Source organism: Cryptomeria japonica, chromosome 9 (genome assembly GCF_030272615.1).
Source record: "Cryptomeria japonica chromosome 9, Sugi_1.0, whole genome shotgun sequence".
Classification (NCBI taxonomy): Eukaryota; Viridiplantae; Streptophyta; class Pinopsida; order Cupressales; family Cupressaceae; genus Cryptomeria; species Cryptomeria japonica.
Genome location: NC_081413.1, coordinates 556530522 through 556556874, shown reverse-complemented (window position 1 = coordinate 556556874; position 26353 = coordinate 556530522). Strand labels below are relative to the sequence as shown.

Here is a 26353-nt window from a genome sequence, read left to right as displayed (position 1 = left end):
AAGTGTCCTTGTGTTCACGCAGATTCTTTGATGGAGTTTTGGAGTAGTTTGGGCAGACCTCCTATCTTGTCCCCCTTCCTCCAGACGGTCTGGTATATTGGGCCCATCTTCATTCTCTGGAAAATCTGGCTTGAGAGGAACAAAAGGATCTTCTGTGAGGCCAGACTATTAGTGCAACAAGTGTGGAACATAATCATGGTTGTGATGCGGGAGATGGTGGAAGCTAAATGTGAGGTGAATTTTCCTTTGGACAGAGTTGAGGTGGATATCGTGAGTAGGTTTGGCTGGTAGGAGTTGTCTCTTGCCCCTGCTTGTGTTAGAAGAGGTAGGTATGCTTTGAATAAGGTCCAAAGCTTGGGAAGGTGGAGGCCCCCCCAGGATGAGATTGTCAAGATTAACACTGATGGCTCCTCCAAGGGTAACCCAGGCCCGACAGGGGTTGGAGGTGTTGGTAGGAATTGTTTGGGGGAGGTGGTGTTCTTCTTTTTGGTGCATAAAGGGAGACAATCTAATAATCTTATGGAAGGACTTGCTATTCTCTATGCCTTGGAATGGACTCAGGAGTTGGGTAGAAGGAAGGTTATCTGTGAATCAGATTCATAAATTATGGTGAATTTGTTGACTGAGAAGAAGGTAAGTGGGATTCATTGGTAGCTAGCAGGGATAGTTCATCAGATTCTTCAAATTGGTTCTTTAATGGAGCAGGTGTCCTTCATCCAGATTCCTCATGAATGGAATAGAGCAGTTGATTGTTTGGCTAAGTGGGCTTCGGAACATGACAGTGACTGGAAAATTGAAGGATGGAAACATCTCTCCCCGGATTACTGTGAGGTCTTGCAGAAGATTTGTGTTGAGGATATGGATAGTAATGATGTTGGTTGAGCTTGGTCGGAGCCTGAGGTTCTCTTTTTGGAGCCTCGGCGCTTGGGCCCTCCTTGTAATTTTTGTGTCTATGTTTCAATAAAGTTTTTACCCCTTTTATTCAAAATTTTTTAATGATAACTTAATCATATGATACCATAGTAATGCTAATAATATTCTTATAGATTACTATTAATAATAATAGAATACCCTAATTAACATGTTTATATTGAGTTCAGATTTAAATGTATTCTCTTCATATTGCAGCTCCCATTGCTACTAGCATATATATGTTAAATTTTAATTTATATAAAGTACATTGAAATATATCGAGGAGGCTTAATTTTTTCATTCAAATTTGCTATATAAAATTGAAAATTGAAAAATTTCAAAGCCTTGATCTAATTTATATAGATTAAAATTTAAGATATATATGCTAAAAATTATATCTATTTATTTTTATTTGTTTATTTTTTTTATAAACACTTTCCACTTGCACAATTTTTTGCTTTTAATTTTTTTTTCTAATAATATGAGTTACGTGTTTTTTGGAATAAAGGGGTGAAAACTTTATTGAAGCACAAAAAATGAAGATTACAAAGAAATCACAGAGCCCCAAGCTCTGAAAGAGAAAACACCAACATCAATCAACATCATAACCATCCATATTCCCCACAAAGATCCTCTCTAAATTCTAGTAATAATGGAGAGAAACATTCCTCCAACCCTCAACCTTCTAGTCATCATCGTGCTCAAAATCCCACTTAGCCAAACAGTCAACAACCATATTCCATTCATGTGGGATATGGACAAAAGACACCCGCTCCATCCTAGAACTAGTCTACAAGAACTATTGAACAACCAAGGCAAGCTGCTAGTTTACATCAGTCACCTTCCTTTCAATCAACAAATTGACAATAATCTGTGAATCTGGTTCACAAATAACCTTACACCACCCCATAACATAGGCACGCTCAAGGTTGTAAAGAATAGCAAGTCCCTCCATAATATTGTTAGCCTACTACCCTTTATGAATAGAAAAGAAGAAAACAACCTTACCCAACCAGTCTCTGCCCACCCCACCAATCCTAGCCGGTCTAGGATTACCACATGAGGAGCCATCAATATTGATCTTTAGGAGAGCCTCAAGAGGAGGCAACCATCTACCCTCCCTATGAACCTTCCTCTTCACATGTCTACCTCTCTTGGCACAGGCAGAGGTCAGAGACAATCCCTGAATACACAATCTACCCACAAATCAACATCCCTTCTATCTAGAGGAAACATCACCTCACACTTCGCTTCCATTGTCTCCTGGATCATTCCCATAACTCGGTGCCAAACTTGAGGGACCAAAATATTTTCTCTTCAAAAAATCCTACGATTCCTTTCCAACCAGATCTGCCACAAAATGAAAGTAGGACCAATACACCACACAACCTGGAGCAAAGGGGTCAAGGTAGGAGGCTTATCCAAGCTATTCCAAAACTCTAGCAAGGATGAGGCATGGACACAAGGGTGTTTCCACACACCCCCACCAAAAATGCCACAACTAAAGGGAAAAAGGGAACCTAAAACACAAGTGTGAAGAATCCTCCTCACCTGTGTGACACAGGACACACATAGAAGGTCCTTGAAAGCCACACTTTCAAAGATTATCCCAAGTTAAACATCTATTCTAGGCCAAATTCCGCACAAAACAATTGCACTTTGGCCGAAAGAACTTGTTCCAAACATATTTCCACCAATGAACCTCCACCTCATTCAACTGTTGAGACGACACTTTCTGATATCCACTAGCAACAGTAAAAGTGCCCTTGGGATTTGAGAACCAAGCCAATCTATCCTTCTCCTTGAGGGAGCTACTATACCTATTAGATAAAATATCATACAACTTGTCACATTCCTCCTCCATACCAACCATAGGTTAGCCACTAGGGGCCTTCTACCTTGCCAACTCCACTTGCCCATTCTGATAGAAAGACTTGAAGTCACTCACTCTTGACCAACCAGTCTCCAGAAAACTGCTGGCATAAATTTACCAAATTAGGTTACTGAAAAATAATAGGAGGAAAGCCATCCTAGGAATCTGACAAAAAAACTACCTCCTCTCCCTTCTTGCAAATATAGAATAATACTTCCTTAATCAACACAACTCCCATCTTTAATGTGTTCCATATCAGCGAACTCTTCCTAACCAAAGGATATCTTGAAATATCTTCCTTTGGAACTCCCAAAAGATACTTGTGAGACAAAATCCTAGCCCAGACTTAATCTTGTTCCATAGGCAGCCTCTAATACAACTTTGCCACCAACACCAGCCCACATAGAGTTGACTGCCTTAAACCAAGCCCCCCAAACTGCTTCAAACTACACACTATCTCCCACCTTACAAGGATCCACTTCGAGGAAGACAAGTTGTCTGCCCAAAGGAACTGCCTTGCCAAAACATCCAAATCCTTAACAAAGCCCATGGGGGCCACCTGGATCAAACATCTGTAAATGGGAAGAGCCTGCACCACCGACATGTGTACTTCAATCCACCCAACAAAAGATAACCACCTGTGGGTCCAATGATTCACCTTTGTATGAAACTTGTTAATGATGCACTTCCAAGAAGCCCTAGGTAGATTACTAGAAGAGATTGGAATACCAAGGTACTTCAAGGGAAGAGAGTCAATTTGGAACCTCAAAATACGGGCAATCCTCAACTGAACAGGTCTTGGCATATTGAAGAAGAAGATGGAAGGTTTATCTTCATTGATTAACTGACCAGAAGCTATAAGATAGACATCCAAAACCTTACACAAATTCGTAGATTCTCTAATCTTATCCATTCCCATCAAAGTTGTATCATCCACAAATTGAAGGTGAGACTACAGGGTCATACCATCTCCCCATCTCCACCCGTGAATAAGATCCCTCTCCATGATACTCTTCATCAGTCTCCCCAACCCTTCCACAAGTAAAATAAATAGATAAGGGGAAAGAGGGCCCCCCTGTCGCATGCCAGAAACGCCAAAATTTTTTGTGGGCTCACCATTGATCAAGACATAGAAAGAGGTAAAAGTAATGCAACTCATAACCCATTGGATCCAGTCCTCAACAAATCCAAAGGCATCAAGAAATTTTTGAAGAAATGACCATCGAACTCTATCGTAAGCCTTTGCCATCTCTAGTTTGATGAACATAGCTTTATCCTTGGAAGCTGCCTTTGAGTGGATAGTTTTCGTAGCAATGACCACCCCATCCAAAATCTGTTGACCCTCCACAAAATGACTCCGCTCCTTCAAAATTAGGTACTTAAGCCACCTTTTCAATCTACCAACTATCATCTTGGAGATAACTTTATAGATAACATTGCAAAGAGAACTAGGGTGCAACTGACATAACTGATCAACGCCTTCACACTTTGGAATAAGCACAAGGAAAGTAGATTTCAAGGCACATAACATCTGTTTGTTCCTTTGGGACTCATGGACCGCCTCTAACAAGTCTATCTTGATAATATCCTATAATTCGTGGCAGGAGCTTTCCCTTTCTTCATTTGGAAAGCAATCCTCTCTAGCTCATCAAGTGAGACAATGGCCATAAGATGCTCATTTATCTCCCTAGTAACCAAAGGAGGGATGCAAGAGAGGACCCATGCCTCCTCATCTGAACCCCCTTGTGAATCCTCCCTAAAACAGAGAAGCAAAGTACTGAACAGTCTCTCTAGAGATGTCATGTAAAGAAGCCAACTGTTCACCCCTATCATTGACGAGAACAAGGATAGAATTGCCATGTCTTTTAGCTTTCACTAAATGAAAGAAGAAAGCAACATTTTTATCACCTTCTTGCAACCTTTCAATCCTCGCCCTCTGCTTCTAGTAAATTTCCTCCTGAAGCTCACATTCTTCTAGATTCTTCACCGCCTTAGCTTCCTCTCTGCTTAAAGCCTCAGAAAAACCGAACTCTCTTATCTCCCTAGTAATGTCATCCAACTCCAATTGGGTAGCTGCTTTGGCATGGAAAATGTTGCCAAAACACTAATGGTTCCAACAATATGAGTTATGTGTTTTCACATGATAAATTTCTAATTTTTTTTGGATGTATCTAAGACCACTATATAATGAGACAATTATTGTTCATTCATCTTCATTGTTAGTGGTAACCTAATTAATTTTGGCCTAATAACATTCCCAGACACAACACCAGATCAAAGCAATAACTTTCTCAAGCCAAGTCATGGTGCTTTGAAGCCAATCCATGGTATCTTGAGTAGCTAGATTAGGGTTTGATGGGGATTTTTGGTGCTAGAAAAAACAAGCTTATAATATTTCTCTTCCATAGGGATGTCTAGAGTTTGTTCCTAAATTCCTTCTATTGTTTCTTAATTCTTATTTCATATGTTCCCAAGATAATGTAATGCGTGTTGATTCATTTGTAATGAAAGTGAAATAATTGTGACGGAACCTACTTGTAGGGGTATGCTATGGGTAATTTTTAAAATTATTGTTGAGAAAATTTAACAAAAATACTAACTTTTTGGTTGATTACCATGCAATCTAGGTGTTATTCATTTCACTACAAATCTAGGTGTTATTGGTTTCACTCCTCTTTGCCTCTTATTGAAATAACATTACAAATTTGATTTCAGTTTGGCTGATTTGGTGAACTATGTATGAGAAAACTTTGTTTTCTATTCCAGGCCAATGTAGTGGGGAAGAATGTAAAGGATTATATTATTATGTTAAGACTGTGGCCCTAAATGGAAGATTGCATGTTCCAACATTATTAGAATTTATAAATGTAAAGGTTTAACCTACTAATATTAGATGGGAAGCAATGTAGTGGGGAAGAATGTAAAGGATTATATTATTATGTTAAGACTGTGGCCCTAAATGGAAGATTGCATGTTCTAACTTTCACAACTATTTCAAATTTATAAATTCTTTATCTAATTCGTTAACACTCTTCCATGAAAGAAGATTGACAATTTTTTTTTGGTATTTCTTGTTTTATTACATTGCCAATTTGGGTTTCTAGAATCTAGCTTTGTTTTTGGTTGGTACCAAATATGAAAGTGAAAGTTTGTGTGAAAATATTATATATTATATTGTATTGATCATGATACAATTATAAAAAGATTTGATTTTATGACTAATTATATGTTAATAATCTAATCACTTCTATGTCCGATGATACTTTTTATTGTATTAAAAGTAAATAACTTACCAATCCAATTTCTTTAATGATTAGCATTAAATAAAAAAATTGAAAAAAATCATTCTTTATATTTTATTAAAAATAATTATTTAATATATTGTAATGTATAAAATTGTTATTGGTTTTAAAAGAAATTGAAAGTTGTATTCTTCATCATGATTTCTTATACAAAATAATTGATTTTACATTGACAATACTAATTATTATATACTTAATGTATTATTAGTTGTTATGCTAGTTGTCTAGATAATATTGAGTTAATTTTAGGTTAGTTGTTACTTTATTTTTTAAGTTAATTGCAAGGACAATGTAAAGTTAGTTTTATACCAATTGTTAGCTAAGATGTAATACTTATCAAAAAATATAAATATTATTTAGATAAGTAATGTTAGTGTATTTAAAACATTAAAAAATAATAAATAAAATAAAATAATGTTTCAAAGTAGCACAAAATAATCTAGAATTCAACCCTCCCAAAAAATAAACTATATTGTCTAGAGCAACACAAATTTAAAGAGTGGACTTTAAACTCTCCAAACTTTCCACAAAATGTGGAGTGTTGGCTCCAAACTTTAATGTCACTACAAATTTCAAAAGTAGACTTCAAACTCTCCAACTCCAAACTTTAATGTCACTACAAATTTAAAGAATGCACTCTCCAAATTTTCCCCAAAATATGAGCTTGCACTCCAAACTTTAATATCAATCCAAATTTTTAAGAATAGATTTTGTATATTTTTAATTAAGTAAAAAAAAACACTAAGAAAAAAATCTATAATTACTCCAAATTCTTGAAAATGAATCTAGATTTTATATATTTTTACAAATTTGTCCTATTTTTAACAAACTTAAAAAAAACCCAGAAAGCAAAAAAACACTTTAAAATAATAATAAAACACATCAAAACAGTCATTTTAAAGAGCCTACAAAATCCAAAGAAAGAAACAACCACACAAAGCAACTGTAACCCAAAAAAAAGGACACGAAAACAGCCGCAAAACACGTCAGAGTAACATTGAATTCAACTGCTAAAACTCTTGCTGTTTAATGTCTCGTCGAATTCGATGGCATTGCAGATTTATTTATTCTTTTAAGCTCACCTGAAATTTTCACGACGTGAGACCCGATCCAACAAACTCGGGGAGCTTAATAACCCATACCCACCTCTTCTCGTCCCGCGAAAATCAACGTCAAACAGTGGCCACATCATCCTCGAAAGCACAGCACAGCAGAGAATATCAGAGCAGGTGGAGTTTTTCCTTTCCTTCCTCGCCTGTAAAAGCGAGGGAAGGAGCAAAACCAGAGAATGGCAATGGAGGAATCGAATGCAGAGAAGCGCAGCAGCAGATCGCTGCATCTTCCCCCTGGAATGTCTCGGAATGCTCTGTTTATAAACACAGGCGAAGCAAGTGGTCACATGGTGAGCACCCCGCCCCACTCCAGGAATTACTACAGTGACCGCTTCATTCCCAGCCGATCTGCTTCCAATCTGACGGGCTTCGCCTTGCTGGAGAAAGCTGGGACGACGACGGCGGCGGCTGGAGTGGCGGAGGATGCTTCAGGGGCGTATTCGACGCTGCTTCGGGCGGAGCTTTTTGGGCCTGAGGTGGCGGGCTCATTTTCACCCGCCACACCAGAGAAGATGGGGAGAGATTCTAAGAATTGTTGCCCTATCAGCCCTAATAGAAATATTTTTAAGTTTATGTCGGGCGCAGGTTCGAGCTCTAGACCTGAGTCGCCTTATTCGCTCTCGCCCGTGGGATCCGACGGGGATTTGTGTGGAGTCGTCAGTAGCCCCCCAAAGGCGCCCAGAAAAATTGCCAGGTCGCCTTACAAGGTAGGTCGTCTTTCTTTGTTGGCATGCCCTACTTTATATTTTTGATTTTGTACGTAATTTAGGTTTTTTTTCGGGGCAGCTCTCAAGTTTTTATCTTAAAATAATAAACAAATAAAATGGAATTATATGGTATCTGTAGCTAGGGTATGGGAAAAGCCTAAGTAGTAAGAGTACATAATGCTCCTCGATTTTGGAACTAGATGTCAAAAAACAAGCTCGTGGGGCGGGGAATGGAGAAGGGGGTGAGGCACCAGAGCAGAGCATAAATGTCATTTGGGAACAGGGAGTTGTCAGCTATGCGAGTTTATGCAGTGTTCCTTAATATTTGTCAGCCATGTGAGGCACCAGAGCAGAGAATAATTGTCATTTGGGAACAGGGAGTTGTCAGCTATGTGAGTTTATGCAGTGTTCCCTAATATTTTGGAACTTTTTTACCATCCCTAAAACCACACTCTTGAGTTCGGCATCACAAAAATTACGAGCAACAATGAATATTTGCCATTCGCCTGGTGTATGCCAATAAGATAACAATGACGACCTTAATAGGAGCTTTTTTTCATGTATCTTTTTTTGGATGAGAGGGGGAGATCCACAGCAAATAGCTCCCGACCTAGAAACAAACAAATAGATAGTGTTATATTGATGGGTGAAAGTTGCAATAGGATTTTTATTGCCGACCCCAAAACCACGTATCCCCATGCTGGAAACGTCAGAGAAACACTGAATCAATGTCATTCAACCTGGCGATGCCAATAAGATAACAATAATGACTTTGGTAGAAGCTTCAATTTATGAATCTTTATTTGGATGAGAGAGGAGAACCACAGCATATAGCTCCCGACCTAGAAATAAACAAATTGATATTGATGATGCAAAAATTGCAACAGGATGTATGCAATTTAATTGAGAACAGCATTCTAGGTGTTTTTTTTAATAAGAAAATTGGTATCTGTAGCTAGGGTTGAAGTTTGAGTGGCAAGAGTACCTAAATGTTTTTGATTTTGGTACTGGTTCTCAAAAATCAAGCTCATGCCTGATGATATTCTTTTTATGTCTCCTATCCATGGTAGGTAGTTAGTATGGTTAAAGCCCAAGTGGTTAGAGACTAGAGTACCTAAAGGTTCTTGATTTTGCTACTGGTTCTCAAAAGTCGAGCTCATGCCTGATTGCACTCTCCTTCCATCCCCAATCCATAGTAGGGAGGAGGAAGGGGGCGTGTCAGCAGGAGCATAGCATAAATGATATTTGGGAACAGGGTGTTACCAACTATATCAACTTGTGCAATGTTCCCCAAATTCTAGGAAGCTTTTTGCTGTATCTAAAACTACTTCCTCATCTCCTCCAAAACTTAGAGAAACAATGAATTTGTGCCATTCTCTCTAGTGTATGACAATAAGTTAATAATAACAGCCCTAATAGAAGCGTCAATTGATACATTTTTATTTGGATGAGAGAGCCCAGTGTATGCCAATAAGATAACAATAACAACCCCGGTAGAAACCTTTTATTGATGTATCTTTATTTGGACAAGAGAGCCTGGTGTATGCCAATAAGATAACAATAACAACCTTAAAAGAAGGTCCAATTGATGAATCTTAATTTGGATGAGAGAGCCTTGTGTATTCTATAACAATAACGACCTTAAAAGAAGCCTCAATTAATGTATCTTTATTTGGCTGAGAGAGCCTGGTATGCTAATAAGAGTCATAAGACAACAATAATGATCTTAATAGAAACTTCAACTGATGTATCTTGTTTTGGACAAGAGATGAGATCCACAGCAAATAGCTCCCAACTTAGAATAAACAAATAGACAGTGCTTATATTAATGAGTGAAGATTGTAACATGACAAGGATCCTACTTTGATTGCTTGGATGGGTTGCCAAGAATAAGGAAACTAAACAATAGCTCTACCGTTTGAAGAAAGAATAACTATATTGCTGATAAATTATACAAGATATTTAGTCTTCATAGTTGTCTTTCTTCTTCATGGATTAGGGTACTATGAGTCCCATAATTCTTCTTTTTGGTGTGTTTTGGTGATGTTTATGATGTTAAACATGTCAGGCAGCATACAAGAAAGTTTAAGCCAGGATATGTTAACAGAAATCTCTGTGCCCATAAACCAAAGGCTTTTGCATCTGTTAGGCTTGAATTGCCCAATTTCAATCTTTGAGGGAGTTCACACACCCTTCTATAATTCTGCTATGGCTGATTGATGGGCTTACCAGCTCGTTGAATACAGCAATTGATCATAAATGCATCACACAGTATGATAACAGAATAATGTATAATTCACTAGGGTAGGAGGAACCAAAGTTTCAGTATACATTTTTCCAAAATTATGGATATCTGATTGTTACAAGAGTCATTAGCACAAATTATTAACCTTGAAACTAACTTTTTATTGTTCCTCCATTGCATTGTTTGTGTGTTACATAAGTTCCTTAGATTTGGTTTTATTTGTAAACATTATTGAAAATATAAGGAAAGAAAAATGCATTAATTTATAGTTTCAACCATTTGATGTTAAACTTCAAAATTAAAATTCCTCTGTTGTTTATTTCCTTCTAGAAGAAGGAAAGAATCAGAAAATCAGAGTCTCAATTGCCTATGTATTTTCATTTGCTTAATTTCAACCTACTGTAGTTTCCTTTATGCCACCTTGGTATTCAATGATTCATCGATTAGTGGTAGTAAGTTCAATTTCATATAATGCGCTTCTTGTGCATACAAGAGAGGCTTATTTAATTTCCACTAATTAAAATGCCATTTCTGTTGGAAATTTTACAGGTCCTGGATGCCCCTGCCCTTCAAGATGACTTTTATCTCAATCTTGTGGATTGGTCATCTCATAATGTATTAGCAGTAGGCTTAGGCACATGTGTATACCTTTGGAGTGCATGCAGCAGTAAGGTATTTTTATTCTTTTTTTTCAAATTAGTCTGTTTAAGTTTTTTCTCTTATATTGTAATTTATTTTTTGTCAGTAAAAATAGTTAAATGGTGCTTCCATTTACAGAGTCCTCTCTCTTGAAAGCCAAGGAATGCATATTTTTCATAACTAAATAGAAGTTCAAAACCTCCCTCAAAACTGTATCTTGTAAAACAGAGTAGGAGATTGCTAGGAAATCGTAGAATTTTAAAAATTTTTATCCAAAAATCAAAACCACAGCTAATGAGGTATACTTATAAGTTATCTTTAACAGCTAACAACTTTTTGGAGAATTCGTCTAACTTTATAGATACCAAAATTTCACAGTAATCTCAGAAATAAAATTTTGACAGAGGTTAATCAAACAAGCTTAAGTAGTTATTAAACTGGCCATTCATTGCACCTGACCTAATTACAAAAACCAGTGTCCAACTAGAAATTTCAAACATCTTTACTAGGAATCGAAACAGAAAAACTGTACAGTATGTCAAGAAAATTCACCCTGGGATGCTCTATCAGAATCATGATATTATGTTCATTAACTGGTTTGCTGTCCTGCATGTCGTCAGAAAGAATCACTACTGTGCTCAAGTAGGTAATTATCATTGATCACAGTTCTGATAAAATTAATAATGTGGAAGCTTCTGTTTAACTGAATTTGATTGCTCCTTCTGCAATCAAGGTAATGAAACTGTAGGTTTTCCCCTGTTGATCTTTTGGCCCTTTGCAGTTTCATATTTATGCAGAACTTCTCTAAGTAGCCTGAACTCCTCTTGACAGGGAATCTCAGGCAACAAACCATCATCATTACATTGCAGGTGTGAAATATGATTTTCCGTACAAGCTCTGTTACTGGTTTGTCCAGGAAAACCCCCAGACCTGGGTGTGGCTTGAACCTGTCCCAGATTTGGGTCCTGATTTGGTTCCTCTATGGGTCCACTGAGGGCACTGCCAAAGAGCCCTTGATTCAGCTGGGCCTGTTGTCGAACAAACCTGGGCAGGTCCAGGTCCATTTTGCAGGACCCAGATAGAACCTGGGGGAACCTTTCTGAAAAAGATTGTTTTCTTTAATTTTAAAAATCCCACCCATGCTGCTCTCCATTTTATCACCTAGTTTCTCACCACCTAGTTTCTCTGGTAATGGAGGGGATCTGTACAAGTGGTGCTATTACAGTGAAGAAGCAAATTCTGGCCTTTATGCCCAGCATTGACAGAAAATACAGGCCTCACACAACTGAGAAATATGTCCTTCATCCGAGATTTTATCTGTGAGATTACAATTCTGTCCTTTGGGAGTCTCTAACATGATCAAGGTTGGTTTAAGTTTATGATTTTCTCAAGGGGAAAAGCAGAAAAGTTTAATTTGATAAACCCCTACTACAGATTGATATCTGCACAAAGATAATGCAGTTGCAAGACCTCAAATGAAAAGCTTAACAAACCTAATTCATAGACGGACTTAAATACTTACAGGTGATGCCTTGATTGTTCTAAATATTTGATATGATAAATTCATCGGCCTAATGTTATTCATAGCATCAGTTGTTGCTTTTCTCTTAAAAAAGCAATAATTACTGACTTTGTGTTATTAAAAAATGTATGCTTTACTTTTTTCCGCCTCTTTAAGCTGTTGGAATCGTTTACCGTTCCGCCAAAAGCTCGAACTATCAACGCCTGATACAAACGCCAGATTTAACCTGACCCACGGGAGGCGGTTAAGCCATGTCACAAGTCCCCAAGGAGGTGCTAACCACCAAGTCAACAATCTCCTCCTCAGCACCGACTGAGCCTTCAGCACCCATTGAAGGGAGACTTGAACTCGTGACCCAAGGCTCTGATACCAATTGTTGGAATCGTTTGCTGTTGCGCCAAAAGCTCGAACTATCAATGCTCGATACAAATGCCAGATTTATCCCGACCCACGGGAGGTGGTTAAGTCATGTCACAAGTCCCCAAGGAGATGCTGACCGCCAAGTCAACATAAGTGTTCAACATATTAATATTGTGGGTTTCATTTTTATTTTTATTCTCTCTGTGGGGTCCACAAAAAGGGGGTTAAGCTTTTACTATTAGGTACATATGATCTTGTAAATCTTTTATTGTTGTTTAGTTTATTAATGTACGTTATATGGTTATCCGTGTTTCTAGGCTAAAATATTTATATATTTATGATTTTTTTGTATGGATATGTTCAAAATGAACCTACACCTGAAAAAAAGATTTGCTGTACCTCTGTACTCAAATCTGAACTAGTAACTGTTGAAATATGCAGCTAGAATCGGATTCTAGTTTAAGTTATTCATGTAATTGGGCTGGGCCCCATTGTAACTTATAATAATAGGGCAGGCCCTATTTGGGCGTTCAACTTATGTATTATGTAATTGTTATGGGGCCTATCAAATTTGTAGCTTGTAATTAGACCTTGACCTATATAATTGTAACGTGTAAAACTCTTGGCATAATATATGCAAGCCGACTTAGGATTATTGAAGGCACGTGTCACGTATATCTACAAGGTGATTTGAAGACAAACAATGATCCAACACAAGCAATGTATGTCTGCAAAAACAGCGAATTTCCTACTAAACTATCAGAGATTCTTCAAGAAGTCAGTGAACACATTCTGGAGATCAGCGAACACGGTCTGAAGGTCAGCGATCATGATTGAAGGTCTGCAATCACAGTCTGAGCTATATTGAGTCAACTTGCCGAGCGAATTCATTTAAGGAGGGCAAATTTATAGAGCGAAGTATTTTCAGACTATTGTGCTTCAAGTTTGTTGAAGATCTGCCCTATATGTGATCGAGGTTCAGTCATGTTCTGATCCGAATCCAAGATTCAGATAAGTCAGTTTGTTTATGCCCTAGGTGGGGAATTTGTACTTGAACATCTTTTGATATTAATATAATCAGAGCTGAATCTTGTTGCTGGGTTTTTCCTCCAGGAGGGAGGTTTTCCCAGGGTACTGCTGTGTTGTTCTTGTGTTGTTTTGTGCCATAATGTGTTGCATTTTCAGTTTCTGTTATTTACTTTAAATCTGATTACTAAAATCAACAGTAACTTAGCTTAAGACAGATTTATTTAGTGTCTAGACTACTCCAAGCTCTTGTTGCTTGTGAAGCCATATTGAATGCTTCTGCTCCAATAAAGAACAGCTTGATGGACAAAATGTCGCCCTCCTACAAGTATAAACCTCTTGTCATGGAGAACTATGGAGAGGAATATTAGCACTTCACACATTTTCTCTAACTCTTTGAAGACCACACTTTCTTAGGTTTTTCTTGTAATGTCCAATTAACTTGATTATGGGTCTTATTCCTATTAAGATTTGCCAATATTCTTTCTGTTACTTGGTTTAAGAAAATAAACTGGCTAATGGGAAACTACGATTCCGTCCAAATCTGTCTTCCTTTGACAAATAATTCTTACTTGAGATGAGATGAAATTGTAAAAAATGTTGTTTACTCTGTATGCCATTACCTTCACAAATATTTTGTAGACAATGTTACATAAGGAAATCGGTCTATACTTTTAGGATTCAAAATATAAATTGCTGAGTGATTTTTTGGAGTGATTCATAAGTAAGTCTTATTCCATTCTATTAAAAGCATAGGTATCAAATCCATCTGCATCCAGATTTTTGGGACTGGTCAGATTTTTCCATTTCAGTCCAGACTTCTCAATTCCTACAAAAGTTTTGCCAAATTATGAATTGGATTTTAGTACCTGAAACTCTGCCTAAAACTGTCCAATCTTCTTGTTAGTTTCTCTGTTGCTTGAGCCTTGCCATCAAATTTCACAAAGAAATATAAAGGGAAACTGTCAGGCCCAGGGGTCTATAGAAATAGAGAATGAAGAGAGAAATTTTAGTATTGTCCACAAATGAGCAGAGGAGTTGAGTGACTCAAATTGTACAAGTTACAATAGCAAGTATGATTGATAAATCAGAATCTCCATGAGTGGAAAATGTAACTATCCCTTAGGCATTGAAACATAACAAAGATATAAGCAGTAAACCTGAAATGAGTACAATCTTGGGTCATTGTGGCTCAAAAAGTACAAGTTACAATGACAAGTAGGAGTGGTAAATCTCCAAAAGCTGAAAAATTAACTATCACTAGAGCATTGAAAAATTACAAAGTTACAGGGAGTAAACACAAAATGACTGCAAACTTATGCAACTTGTAAAAGAAAAAATATATGGTTCAAGTACAGTTGACAACGTGACTAAGGAGTTGATGGAGTCTGAAGGTGGAGACCAAGACTGGAGATCTGGTTCTAATCTATGTCAATGTTTGGACTAGGAGAAGGATGTTCAACTTCATCCAACATCACCAGAGGAAAAATACAGGGCTTGATGATGTCTGCAGGAGAATGGCATGGGATAATGACAGCCTGGTTGGACAGTCTTGACAGAAAGTAGGATACCCCACAAACCCTCTTCTAACATCCAATGTGATGAACCTCTAGAAGCAGATTGAAATTGGTCATGTACGTCTTGTAGTGTAACTTGAATTGTGTGCAAAGGGAGCTAGATGGCCCTTGGCACCAGAGAGTAGCTGATTCAACTTGCATGATGCAAGACTACGTAGACTAGGGAGCTCTAGTGGCAATACGTGAAGAGGGGAGATGCCTAGGAGAAATTGGCTTTCAGAGTCCATGTTAATGAGTATACTAAGCTTTTGGACCTTTGGTGTAAACTGCGTAGCCCATTTTATATTAAGCGGAGATGCTATATCATGACCTGTCTCCATTCAAATTGCAGCATCCAATGGACAGTTGACACTTTCAATGGAAGCAAAAGGCTGAAAGAGGGAAGTAATCAGTCTGATAGTCTATGAAGTCCCATACAGGGATTGATGTTGGAAAATGGCAGCCTCCTTGAGGTGAACAGCCAAGAACTTTGGTGAAGATAATGATGGAATATGGTCATGGAGCTTCCAGAGACCCCTGTGATTAAAGTACATTGCTAATAAATGTCTCCCTGATAGCTCTATTGATCACCTCTTTTTTGAGAAGAGGTTAAGGAGTGAATGGTCCTTACTTTCTTCTGTAACAGGTCCAAGTGAAATTTCTTCTAAATTGAAATTCAGACATAAAAGCTCCTCTTGGGTTTCATTTCTGTTCATCTCTTCATCAAAGGTTAGGGAACCGAAAGAACTGACTGCTTTGTATCTTATGTAGTCTGGGTTTCTAAGATTGTGCCTCGTGGGGTGGTCAGTTGACTGATTTTGTTGAAGCTTCCACTTGCAGCTGATGTTTGTATTTAAAATTTGGTATTCGTATTTCCTTCCTACGATGATTGTCCAGGATCATTATTACCAGAACAATTCTTCCATCAAGGGGATGGCTTAATCTTTTGTTATTTTGTAGTCTCTGTTGTTATCTCTTGGCTTAATCTCAATAGGTCCTCCAAACAATGTTGACTGAAAGGTATGCTACTGAACCAGTTAAAAACCTAGATGATTCCAGATAAGTCATGTTTCAGAATTAGGATTCATTTACTCGTGTATTCAGCCAGGGCACAATTTTTTTCAGCCAGATTCATTTAGAATTGTGCCTGCACCTAACCAGGTGATCCCAATTGTATCAAGTGGATTCTGGGATGATTCTAGACTTCAATCACTAGGGCGCGCAATCACCAAATCTTGTGAGCTGAGTGTGTTCAAGCAGGTTCTATCTTCTGGACAAAAACGACCTGTTTAGCTACAAGAATTTAATCTCTGATGATATTTTGAAGTTTTGTGCAGAAATCTTTTGGGTAAGTGTAATGATTTATGCAGAAAGCTCATTTCATTTGTAGACAAGGTCTGAAAGTGTTTGTGACTGGTCAATGGCTGACGAAGATATTTTGATGATGTAAAACATTTTTTAAGGCTTTGTGAGTGCCTTTTTTCTGGGTTTCCTGAGCAATGTTTTTGCTTGTTCAAACTTCATTTGTATGTAATAGGTTTGTAGCTCTGGACCTCAGTAAGCATCACTATATGCATGGTTTTATTCTGCTAAACAGAATATATACATACATCTTGACTGCCACCCACTTTGTTGGTTTTTTTGGTTTATATTTGATTTCTGATTCAACTGGAGTGCATATGCTCTTGGTTGGGATTAGATGGTTACTTACTCGCTGCACTTAAAAGAAACTATAATGCCACTTTTATTTTAAAAAAACTATTGACACAATGGTTGCAGGTTAAAGATACACTTTGTACAGTAATGTTAAGGATCATCATTATATTATTTCTATGTTATCAAATCTGCCTGTACACAGTGAGGATCCAGGTTCGGCTCATACTGGATCTGTGATCCTATCTGATCTGCTTGTGGATATGGTTTGGATTTGGGGTTTGTTTGGGATGAACCCTGGCAGGATCCAGGGAAACCTAGGCAAATCTAGGGCAAAGCCATCCATTTTTTTGCCTTTAATTTTTTCTTTTTTTTCTTTTTTGCATTTTCCATCTTCGATGTTGCATTAAAAACCATGAAAATGGTGTGCATCATGAAGATTTAAAAAATCCTCATGATGCTGAAAATTGGTTGTCTAACTGGATATTATTATTATTTTAATATTGAACTTGAAGTTTGAATGATGAATATTTTATAGTATTTATCATTTATATTTTAAATGACATTAGAGTTAATGCCGATTTGGTTGATTATATTATGCTGTGGGGTATTCTGAACTTAATTCCTGTTTTTAATCTGCAATTATATATTTTCTTACATATGATTTTTATATGTTTTTTGTACAGAAAAACCCAAAACAAACCCAACCCCCATTTTTGTTTTTGTTTTTGTGGGATCCATGAACTGGTTCCACGAACCCAACCAGGATCCATACCAGAACCGGTAACGTAGTCTGCAAGAGATAAAAGATAAACAGTGGGGCATTATTAGTTTAAAATTTTAAATAAACAAGAGGAAAGGATTAGTAATCCTCAGATGCTGAATTTAAAATGTTCTGAACAGTGCATATTGAACAAATTCTGAATTCTGATTATGTGAGAACAGAAAACAATTTCCTAAACAAGTATCAAGAACAGTTTAATACTACAAAATGCGCTAATAATCAGTTGACAATTTTGCTAAATTAATTTACTGCTTCTTCTGAGCACGGAGACATGCTACTTCTTTCTGTCCACTGGCCAATCAGCAGGAAGAGATGCTACACCAATCCAAGAAAGAACAGCTGAGAAATTGATAATATCTCCTCTTCTCCTTTCTGTCTTTTCTAATAGCATAACAGCATCCTGTGGAGCCCCCCACCCCTGTATATATATATATTTTAATTCTCAATTTTGTGCTTTAAAAAAAGAGCATTTTTTTCTTATTCGATTTTGTGTTTTTTAAAAATAATCACTTGTTAGCTATCCCTGGTATGGTTGGGACACATCTAAATATGCCTTGGCCATCTCGGGGACATTTTCTAAAATTTCTGTAAATCAGGTATGGCTGCGGGATGTTTCTGACCCACCCGTGTCCTTGAAATGTCCCTTATTGGGCGTGGATCTGAAAATGCAGGGGATATGTCACCAGGGTACTGCTATTTCAAAACTGTTTTGCTGCTTCAGTTTCCCTCTATTTAATTTATTTGTATGATTTCATGCTAAACTAATTATACAAACAATATTTAATAACGGAGTGTTACACAATGAGTATTTCACTGATTCTCTATTTGGTTTCTATACAAGTATTTAACTTTTTATTACGATAGTTTTCATGGTGCATTTAATGTCACAGATAAGCTCTTATATCATCTTTATTTAGATTGCATTGTGTGATAAAGCTGTTTGATTTGAAACTGACTGAAAGGATATGGACTTACATATTTGCTGCATGCTATTTAATACAGGTGACAAAGTTGTGCGATTTGGGACTGAATGATAGTGTCTGTTCTGTTGGATGGACTCAGCGAGGCACGTATCTTGCTGTTGGCACGAATATTGGTGAGGTCCAGGTATTACCTTCTGAAAATTTCTTCAATATGGTTTATAGAGAAATTTCATGAGAGGAATTAATGATGCACTTGAATTTCTCTCATCTAAAACTGGATTTTTTTTAGATTTAATTATCATGTCTAGTCTTCTGTTTCTAGGAAGTTATCATGGTCAGTGGGTTAAAGTACTCTTAATTGAGAAGCAAAGGTTCAAAAAGACTTAAATAAGTATTCCACTCACTGTAAATGGTAGGGGATTCTATGAATGTGTCTGTTTATGCCACTGTTGACAACAATGGAATTTCTTGGTTTCATTGTTCTTTCAAATTATGTAATTTTAGCTTGAAGTTTTGCTTTGTACACTATCATATGATGATCTTTGAGTTACTTAAGCACAATTCCAAGGTTTGTTTGCCTTTTGAGTTCTCCTATAACGCACTGGTTTGAGTGTTGCTGCTTACTAGCTTTCAATTAGCTAGAAAGAAAATCGATTATCTCATGCTCTGGCTTCATGTGGTACTTTTTAGAAAATGGCTTACACCTACTTGTGCTTAATTGTGAATGTTTCTGGCAGTTAATGTCCCAAATACTGCTCTTTTTTAGCAGATAATCCCTGAAGCATTCTTTTGGATCAATTTATTTTCTTATAGTACATTTGGGAATGCCTTGTGAAACAAATAACACACTGGCAGTTTCTTCTTTCTCTAAACAACGGATATTTCAACTTTAAGTGATATTCTGGAAGCAATAAGTTGCATGCTTCATGGAATATCATGAACTTTGTACAATTATTGCAGGCTGCAGCTATGCTAATAAAATAGTTGTTACAGTTCACTTATTAAATCCTGGGAAGAGAAATAAATGATGAGTGGCTTCCTTTCTTAGAAGGGAAGGAATGTCTTTCACTCTTTTGTCCTGAGCTAACTCTGAACAATGTTAGCCTACATATAGTAAATAATTTTTAAGCTGATCTCTTTCTATCCCCTTTAAGAAATCATTAACATTGAAAAGGGATTTCTATTTGTATTTTTTATTTTGCTCGAAATATGTCTGAGAGCAAGAGATGATTTTGTTTGACCAAGCTACCGGGTTCATATCAAAGGAATATACAGCCTTCATTAAGTCAGATATCTAAATTTATCATAAAGAAGTAATCCGTGTGTATTTTCACAATATATTGTTAGTCATGAAAACATTCAACAGATGACATTGTGTTTTTTAAGGGCCTAAGGCTGCTGCTAAATGTTACATTGAAGTTCTAGGTTATGAAAGTCGTTGAGACTTTCAAATTCATTTCAAGCTGCTGTTGTCAAAACCTACCCCTAATAAATTAAGATTCATTTGAAGCTTCTTTATCGAAACCTACATAACTTAAAGAAAATGGTTATCAGGGAAAACTTTAAGAAACCCCCCCCTTGGACAAGGTGTAAAAACCTGGCGAAAGTTGTATAATTCCCGAGGAAAATTTTAATTTTACTGGCGATTTTTTGCAGTTTACAGAGAAAAATAATAATCTCCATTGGCGAATTAGCCGTGATCGCTCAAAGTTTGTGAAAAATCTTGGCGAATTGTAATGTTTTTAAAACCAAAAAAATATTTGCATTGGCACTTTCAAGCTATTTTCAAACCATTAAAAAAAAATATTGGTGATTTCAAGCTATTTTCAAACCATTAAAATAAAATATTGGCGATTTCAAGCTATTTTCAAACCATAAAAATAAATATTGGCGATTTCAAGCTATTTTCAAACCATAAAAAAAAAATATTGGCGATTTCAAGATATTAACTTTAAGTCATTAAAACACGTGGCACACAGTCGTCAACTCTCTACTTGGAAGACTGCCCATTAGAAAATCTCGCGACCTAGCGACAAGCCCTTACAACTCTCTCTATCTCCAACTCGCAAGCTGAAAATGCTAAGCCTTCGTAACCTCGAGATCTAGCGACTGAGGGAAACTGAACTGCCACTCGCCAATTCTCGACCACAAAATGTCAAGTCCTCGTCACCGCAGCGACTTGGAGATACTGGTAACTTTAACCCTTGTTGCGTACTCGCCAACATAAAACTGTTTATCTCTTAACCGCTAGCACTTCACTCGCAAGCTCGCGGCTTGATCAGGTCTTCAGACATTTAACTTCGCGAGCTGACGATAACCATTAAACCTAACCACAAACCGTCTAGTCGCTAGCTCATGACTTAAAAATGCTAACATTAAACAAACATGAGAGCTAGCGACAACTGTATGAAATGAGTTACTCACTAACTCTCGTGGCTATAATGTTATGACATCAGACCAACTCGAGTCCTCGGGACCAAAGCAATTTCACTAACAATCTCTAGCTCAGTAACATAAAACGCTAACACCCAAAAAGCTAGAGACCTCACGATGTAAACCCAAATCAACTTGTCGCTAGCTCGCATCTTGATCACGTCTTCAGACATTTTACCTTGCGAGTTGGCGATAACCATAAAACTTAACCACAAACTATCTGGTCGCTAGCTCGCAACCTAAATTTTTTAAGGCTTGGATGCTGACTCATTCTCGAGGGACTAGTTTGAAGGTTTCTCCTGAGTTGAGGTTGATTAGACAAGCGAGGACGACGGTTTCAGAGGCATAAAAGGATTGGATTTCTTCCGAGTTAGAGATGGGAGATCACGGATTTCTCTGAGAAATAAGAGCTCAGGTTGCTTGTTGTCAGGGATTCTGAAGCAGAATTTGTCCAACCAAGGAGGAATAAAATCATAACAAAATCGTTCACAATAGATGAGCCTTAGCAGGATGTAGTGGATTTGATAGGCATGACTTCTAGAGTCTACAGTCATGTTGAAAAACACCAAAATGATGATTTTTCACGTGAATGAGCATCACCAAATGAAGTGTGAAAATGTTATAAATACAATGGAGTGGTGACTTAATTGGTAGAAGAGAAAAGAAACCTTTTTCATTTTCTGAGAGTGGTTTTTTCCTCAGAAAGGAAGATGATGTTTGAGCAGGATCGTGCATGGAGTTGTTGTGTGCTCTGTGATACCGGATGGGTGTTTTTTTGTTTTCTTCTGTGTGAGTTTGTTTATTGTCAGAGGGGTTGTGAAAGTGAGAAGGATTGCCAGAGGGGGTGTGAAAGCCTTTTCTTGTCAAGAAAGGCCAAGCATGACACATCCTCTGCTTCTACTCTGCCATAGGATGGCAAGGGGTTTGAAGAAGGAGCCCGCAAAGGAATGAAAGAAGGATTTGTTTGGGTGGGGAGTGGCAGCCAGTCATCTTTGTGACGACATGGAAGTTGCGACCCCTCCCCAATATATTACATTTACCCTAAAGCTCCTGTTTCCACTTTCCCTGATCGTGGGCATGAAGGCTCGAGCTCCTCTTTCCATTTTCTTTGTTCCTGGGCATGAAGGCTTCCTCCTCTATTTGGAAATGATTTGTTGGACAAAACGTAACATCTCACATTCCATCCGAAGGCATCAAAGTGATAATGGCATGGCTCAAGCAGTTTTGCAAGTTGTATAGTCATTGGGGTTCCTTTTCTGGTTCTAGTAGTGATTCTAGATTCTAGGTGAAGGGAGTAAGTTGTATACTGTATAGTCATTTACAGAGCAAATGAAAAACATTTAGTGTCAAGCTTTGTGCGGGTTCTTGAAGGAATTATATATAAATTTATTTTGTGTATAATTCTATCTCTTTCAAATGATCAGAAACATGAGTTTTAACTTTTTTCATTTGTTGCATTGTTATGGTGTATGCAATTTTTCATTTAATGCTTCCTATTATGCCGAGGAATGCAAAATTTCTGTTAGTTTGGAATCATATTAAGGATTCACCTCATTGTAATTGGTGGGCGGATTATAGTCATAGAATACCTCCATATATATTACATAAACATCCATAGCATATAAAATCATAAGAGTATTAAGAATGAAAGTATCAAACACCATAATAGATAGGAATACAACATAATTAGTAAAACATGCATGCAACTCAATTAAAGGGAATATCTTTTGAGGATCCAATTCCATGATAGATGTTATAGAAAAATCACAATTTCATAATCAAAGGCAAACAAGAAAACATATTCACCCACAATGAATCAACTATTATAATTGGAAGGTCACTTCACCAAGTCAACATCAAGACAACATACCAGTGCCTTATCCTAGGGCATAGAGTCACTTACAATTCAAAGACAACCTGATAATAAACTTCAATAAGATTCATTTGCAGATAAATAGGAATTAAATTATGAATAATGCCATTACATACACAACCCAGATTCATATGTAAACTGAAAAACCCTTGACCATTCAATTCACAGTGAAAACATAAATTCAACACAGAGACAATTATGTGAAGATCTCAAACTGCAAATGATATTGATATTATATTCATAATGATATCAGAAAGTAAATTCACATTGTGATTCATCTATGCACTTATCAAATTCTTGAACAGTTGAGCTATTATAACTATATAAGAGTTTTCAACATCAATAAAAGTGGCCAACTGGCCATCCCTCTCTACCGATCAAAAAGAAAAAGTGGCCATCCCTCTCAAATTAATTTTGGAATCCTTTTATAAGATGAGGATTGAACAAGCTTAGAATTACTGTGAGGAATCTTGGGTAGCAAACTCAACCTGACATTTCTTCTTTGGCTTTAGCATGGCTTGCCACCTGTCCACCTCTTTGTCTGTTGGCCAACTGAATGCCTTTACCTCTTCCAACTTTGCAATTGAATCTGTCCATCTGGCATCTGTAACTGCCCTGGACTCAACAATAAACTTTGCATGGTCAACCTCAACCTTGAACAGTGAATCAAGCATACCGTTAAGGAAATCAGCATCAACCTGTTCATTTATATGCTTGATTATTTCTTCTTGCTTCAGAATCAAATCAAATTCACTGGTCCAATTAGAAACTGATTTCAAATCTCCATTACTACCATAAATTGAAGGCACCAATTTACTATAACCTTCCCCAAATGTCTGCAATTTTTCATTTATAAGCACATCCTTCCATGTGAAAAATGCATAAGCTGCATTCATTACCTCCACCATGTCTTTAGTGTCATTGATCTTGGGAGGGAACTCGTCACTATACATCATTGCAGTATCTAGCTTATCCATTAATCTGCTTCTTCTTGACCAAACATTGAACAAAGGTCCAAGAAAAGCGACAGCCTCAGAGGATGTTTTACTTGCCTCTTTCAAAGAAATGTGCAAATCATGCACTACCATCAATTTTCCTTTCAATACATTAATCCTGTGTTTCAGAATTCCTGACACAACAGAGATAGCCTTGACATTTTGTTCCTTTTCAAGCTTTTCAATTTCCCCTATGTATTCCTCCATTTTTGTTGTCACATCAGCTGGTATTTCTTGTACTTGTTCTGTAATCTGTATTGGAGGGGGCTCATTTGCAATTTTTTTCTTTCAACTCCACTAACTCTTCCTCCAGAGCGCCCTTCTTCATCAGTGTCTCTTCATATTTTTTAGACAATGCAATCAATTGGGTATATGTTTCTGTGTATCTTCTTGACAAATCCTCTGTTTTTGATAAATTCATGAAAGAAACTTGAGTAAAAAATGAGGCAATCTCCGTGCCAGTTGTGTTCTGCAAGTTCCAGATCATTTTGTCAGCTTTCTTTTCTACTTGGATATTTAGAAGGTGGGGCTTTTGAGTGGAAGGGGCCAAAGACCAAGCAGCTAGTGTCTTTGACTTAGGATTAAATCTCGATCCTCTTATTACATCTCCAATTTCAAATTCAGTTTTAAACATTGGGTCCTCTTGCTTCCTAATCTAATCAATAATAAAAATAGATTGGATATCCCAGTCAGGCATCATAATCATATCGGTACTCTTAATCAATTGTCTTGCCTGTTCCACAGATATTTGCTCCCTGTCAGGATCATATTCCTGCAATGCCTTGATGATTTCCTCTTTCTTTTCTTCATTTGCTTCCTCTATGATCAGATTTTGTCTTAATTGTTTTTGTTTCAACCTTGTCAAAATTTTTTAAAATTCATCTGACTTAATAAAGTCATCATCTTTCATGAACTCATTTGACAACATCACACGCTCATCAAAGCCTTGAGCAAGGGCTTCGTTTGTTTCTCCCTGTTCTTCATTCTGCCCTGCTTCTCTGAGATGTGTCCTTATTTGATGAAAGTAGTGTCCTTGTTCTGTAACAATTGCTCTAGCAGGGTCTCTCCTCACAATTGTACCGACCTCATTGGTTTTTTGTTTCTTTGCAACTGGCACTCGGGTAGATTGAACTTCATCCCCACTCTCTACATCATCAGCAGACATACTAAGTGGCCTCTTGCCATGTGAAGAATGTCCATCTTGGGGTTCTTGTTGCTGAGCAACCACTTTTGGAATTTGAGGCATTTGTTCCATCAGAGTTTCATATAAACTCAACATTTTGTTAATCCTCTCCAGGTACGAGATATCAGGGCAAAAACTTGAGAAACTAGGGTTAGCAGCCTTCAATTCTGCTTCAACTCATCAAATTTTTCCATTTTCTTCTCCTTTCTTGTACTTCATCTTTTCTCAGCAAATTTCTAACCACATCTTCATCATCCAATGGTTCATGGTCCTTTATTGTGGCCCAAGGTGTTATTTTTGGCAATGCACGTTTAAGAAATTGTTCAGGATCACAGAATCTAGACACAACATTAACCAACCTATACTGTTTAAGGAAATTGTTTACTTCATCAAAGGAACTCCTACCAATGGTAAAATCAGACACAACCCAAAGCCTAGGAAGAAGAGAACCCTTCCTGTGTCTTTCAAGGTATTCTTTTTCAACTAGGGTCAATTGCCAAATAAACTCCATAAAAGCAATCCTAATTGGAACAAATTTTGGTAAAATATGGGGAGGCTGAGGACACCCATAGACTCTGATCACAGTAAAGTTATCAAAAAAATAAAAGCCCCCCCAGTTATGTGAAATAGACCAGTTTGGAACATACTGGTAAGGTCTCAAAACTCTCCTAACATTAATTGACAATCGTTCCCTATTTATTCCTAGAGTTTCCATAATTGGCGAAACAATCCAATTTTCAAAGAAAAAGAAAGAAGAATGGGGAGAACTACTGTCCCAAACCTGGGTTCATCTTTGTAGTGGCATTAAGACACCCAATTCTTCTTTGAAAAACTCCAATTCTTTATCCATGAACTCAACAGTATAGAACAAGATTAAATGCATCAACAATGAATAATGCTTGAATGTAGGGTTGGGTGCACCACTCTGAATTTCAACTAGAGCATTATGAATGTGTTCAACCACATAGCCCACATAATCGTAATCTTTGTTAACATCTGGGTGTTGAATGTCCATAACCATCATCAGTAATTCAGCTGACATTGTTGAATCTCCATCAAAACCCAACACTCTGCATAATGCATAGATTGTACAATGCATATAATGGTGGAAAGGTGTGATGTCAAATGGTGGTTCGATACTCTCTAGAATTATAACCGGTTTCCTATTCACCCTAGGCATGTATCTGGGCATTGCATGCTTTTTGATAACACCTTTGTATTTGTCATAATCCTCTGCAATCTGCTCCAAATCTAT

At 37.2% G+C, this 26353-nt stretch overlaps 1 protein-coding gene across 1 annotated transcript in view; it reads left to right on the top strand.

The window, feature by feature from the left end:
• The first annotated feature begins 7018 nt into the window (after positions 1-7018).
• Positions 7019-26353, top strand: part of LOC131070634 (B-type cell cycle switch protein ccs52A) — a 42249-nt gene continuing 22914 nt past the window's right edge. The window contains exons 1-3 of the mRNA XM_058006221.2: positions 7019-7906; positions 10701-10823; positions 18694-18798. Coding sequence (XP_057862204.2) covers positions 7376-7906; positions 10701-10823; positions 18694-18798 — 759 coding nt within the window. The 5' untranslated portion in view covers positions 7019-7375. The remainder of the gene's footprint in view (positions 7907-10700; positions 10824-18693; positions 18799-26353) is intronic.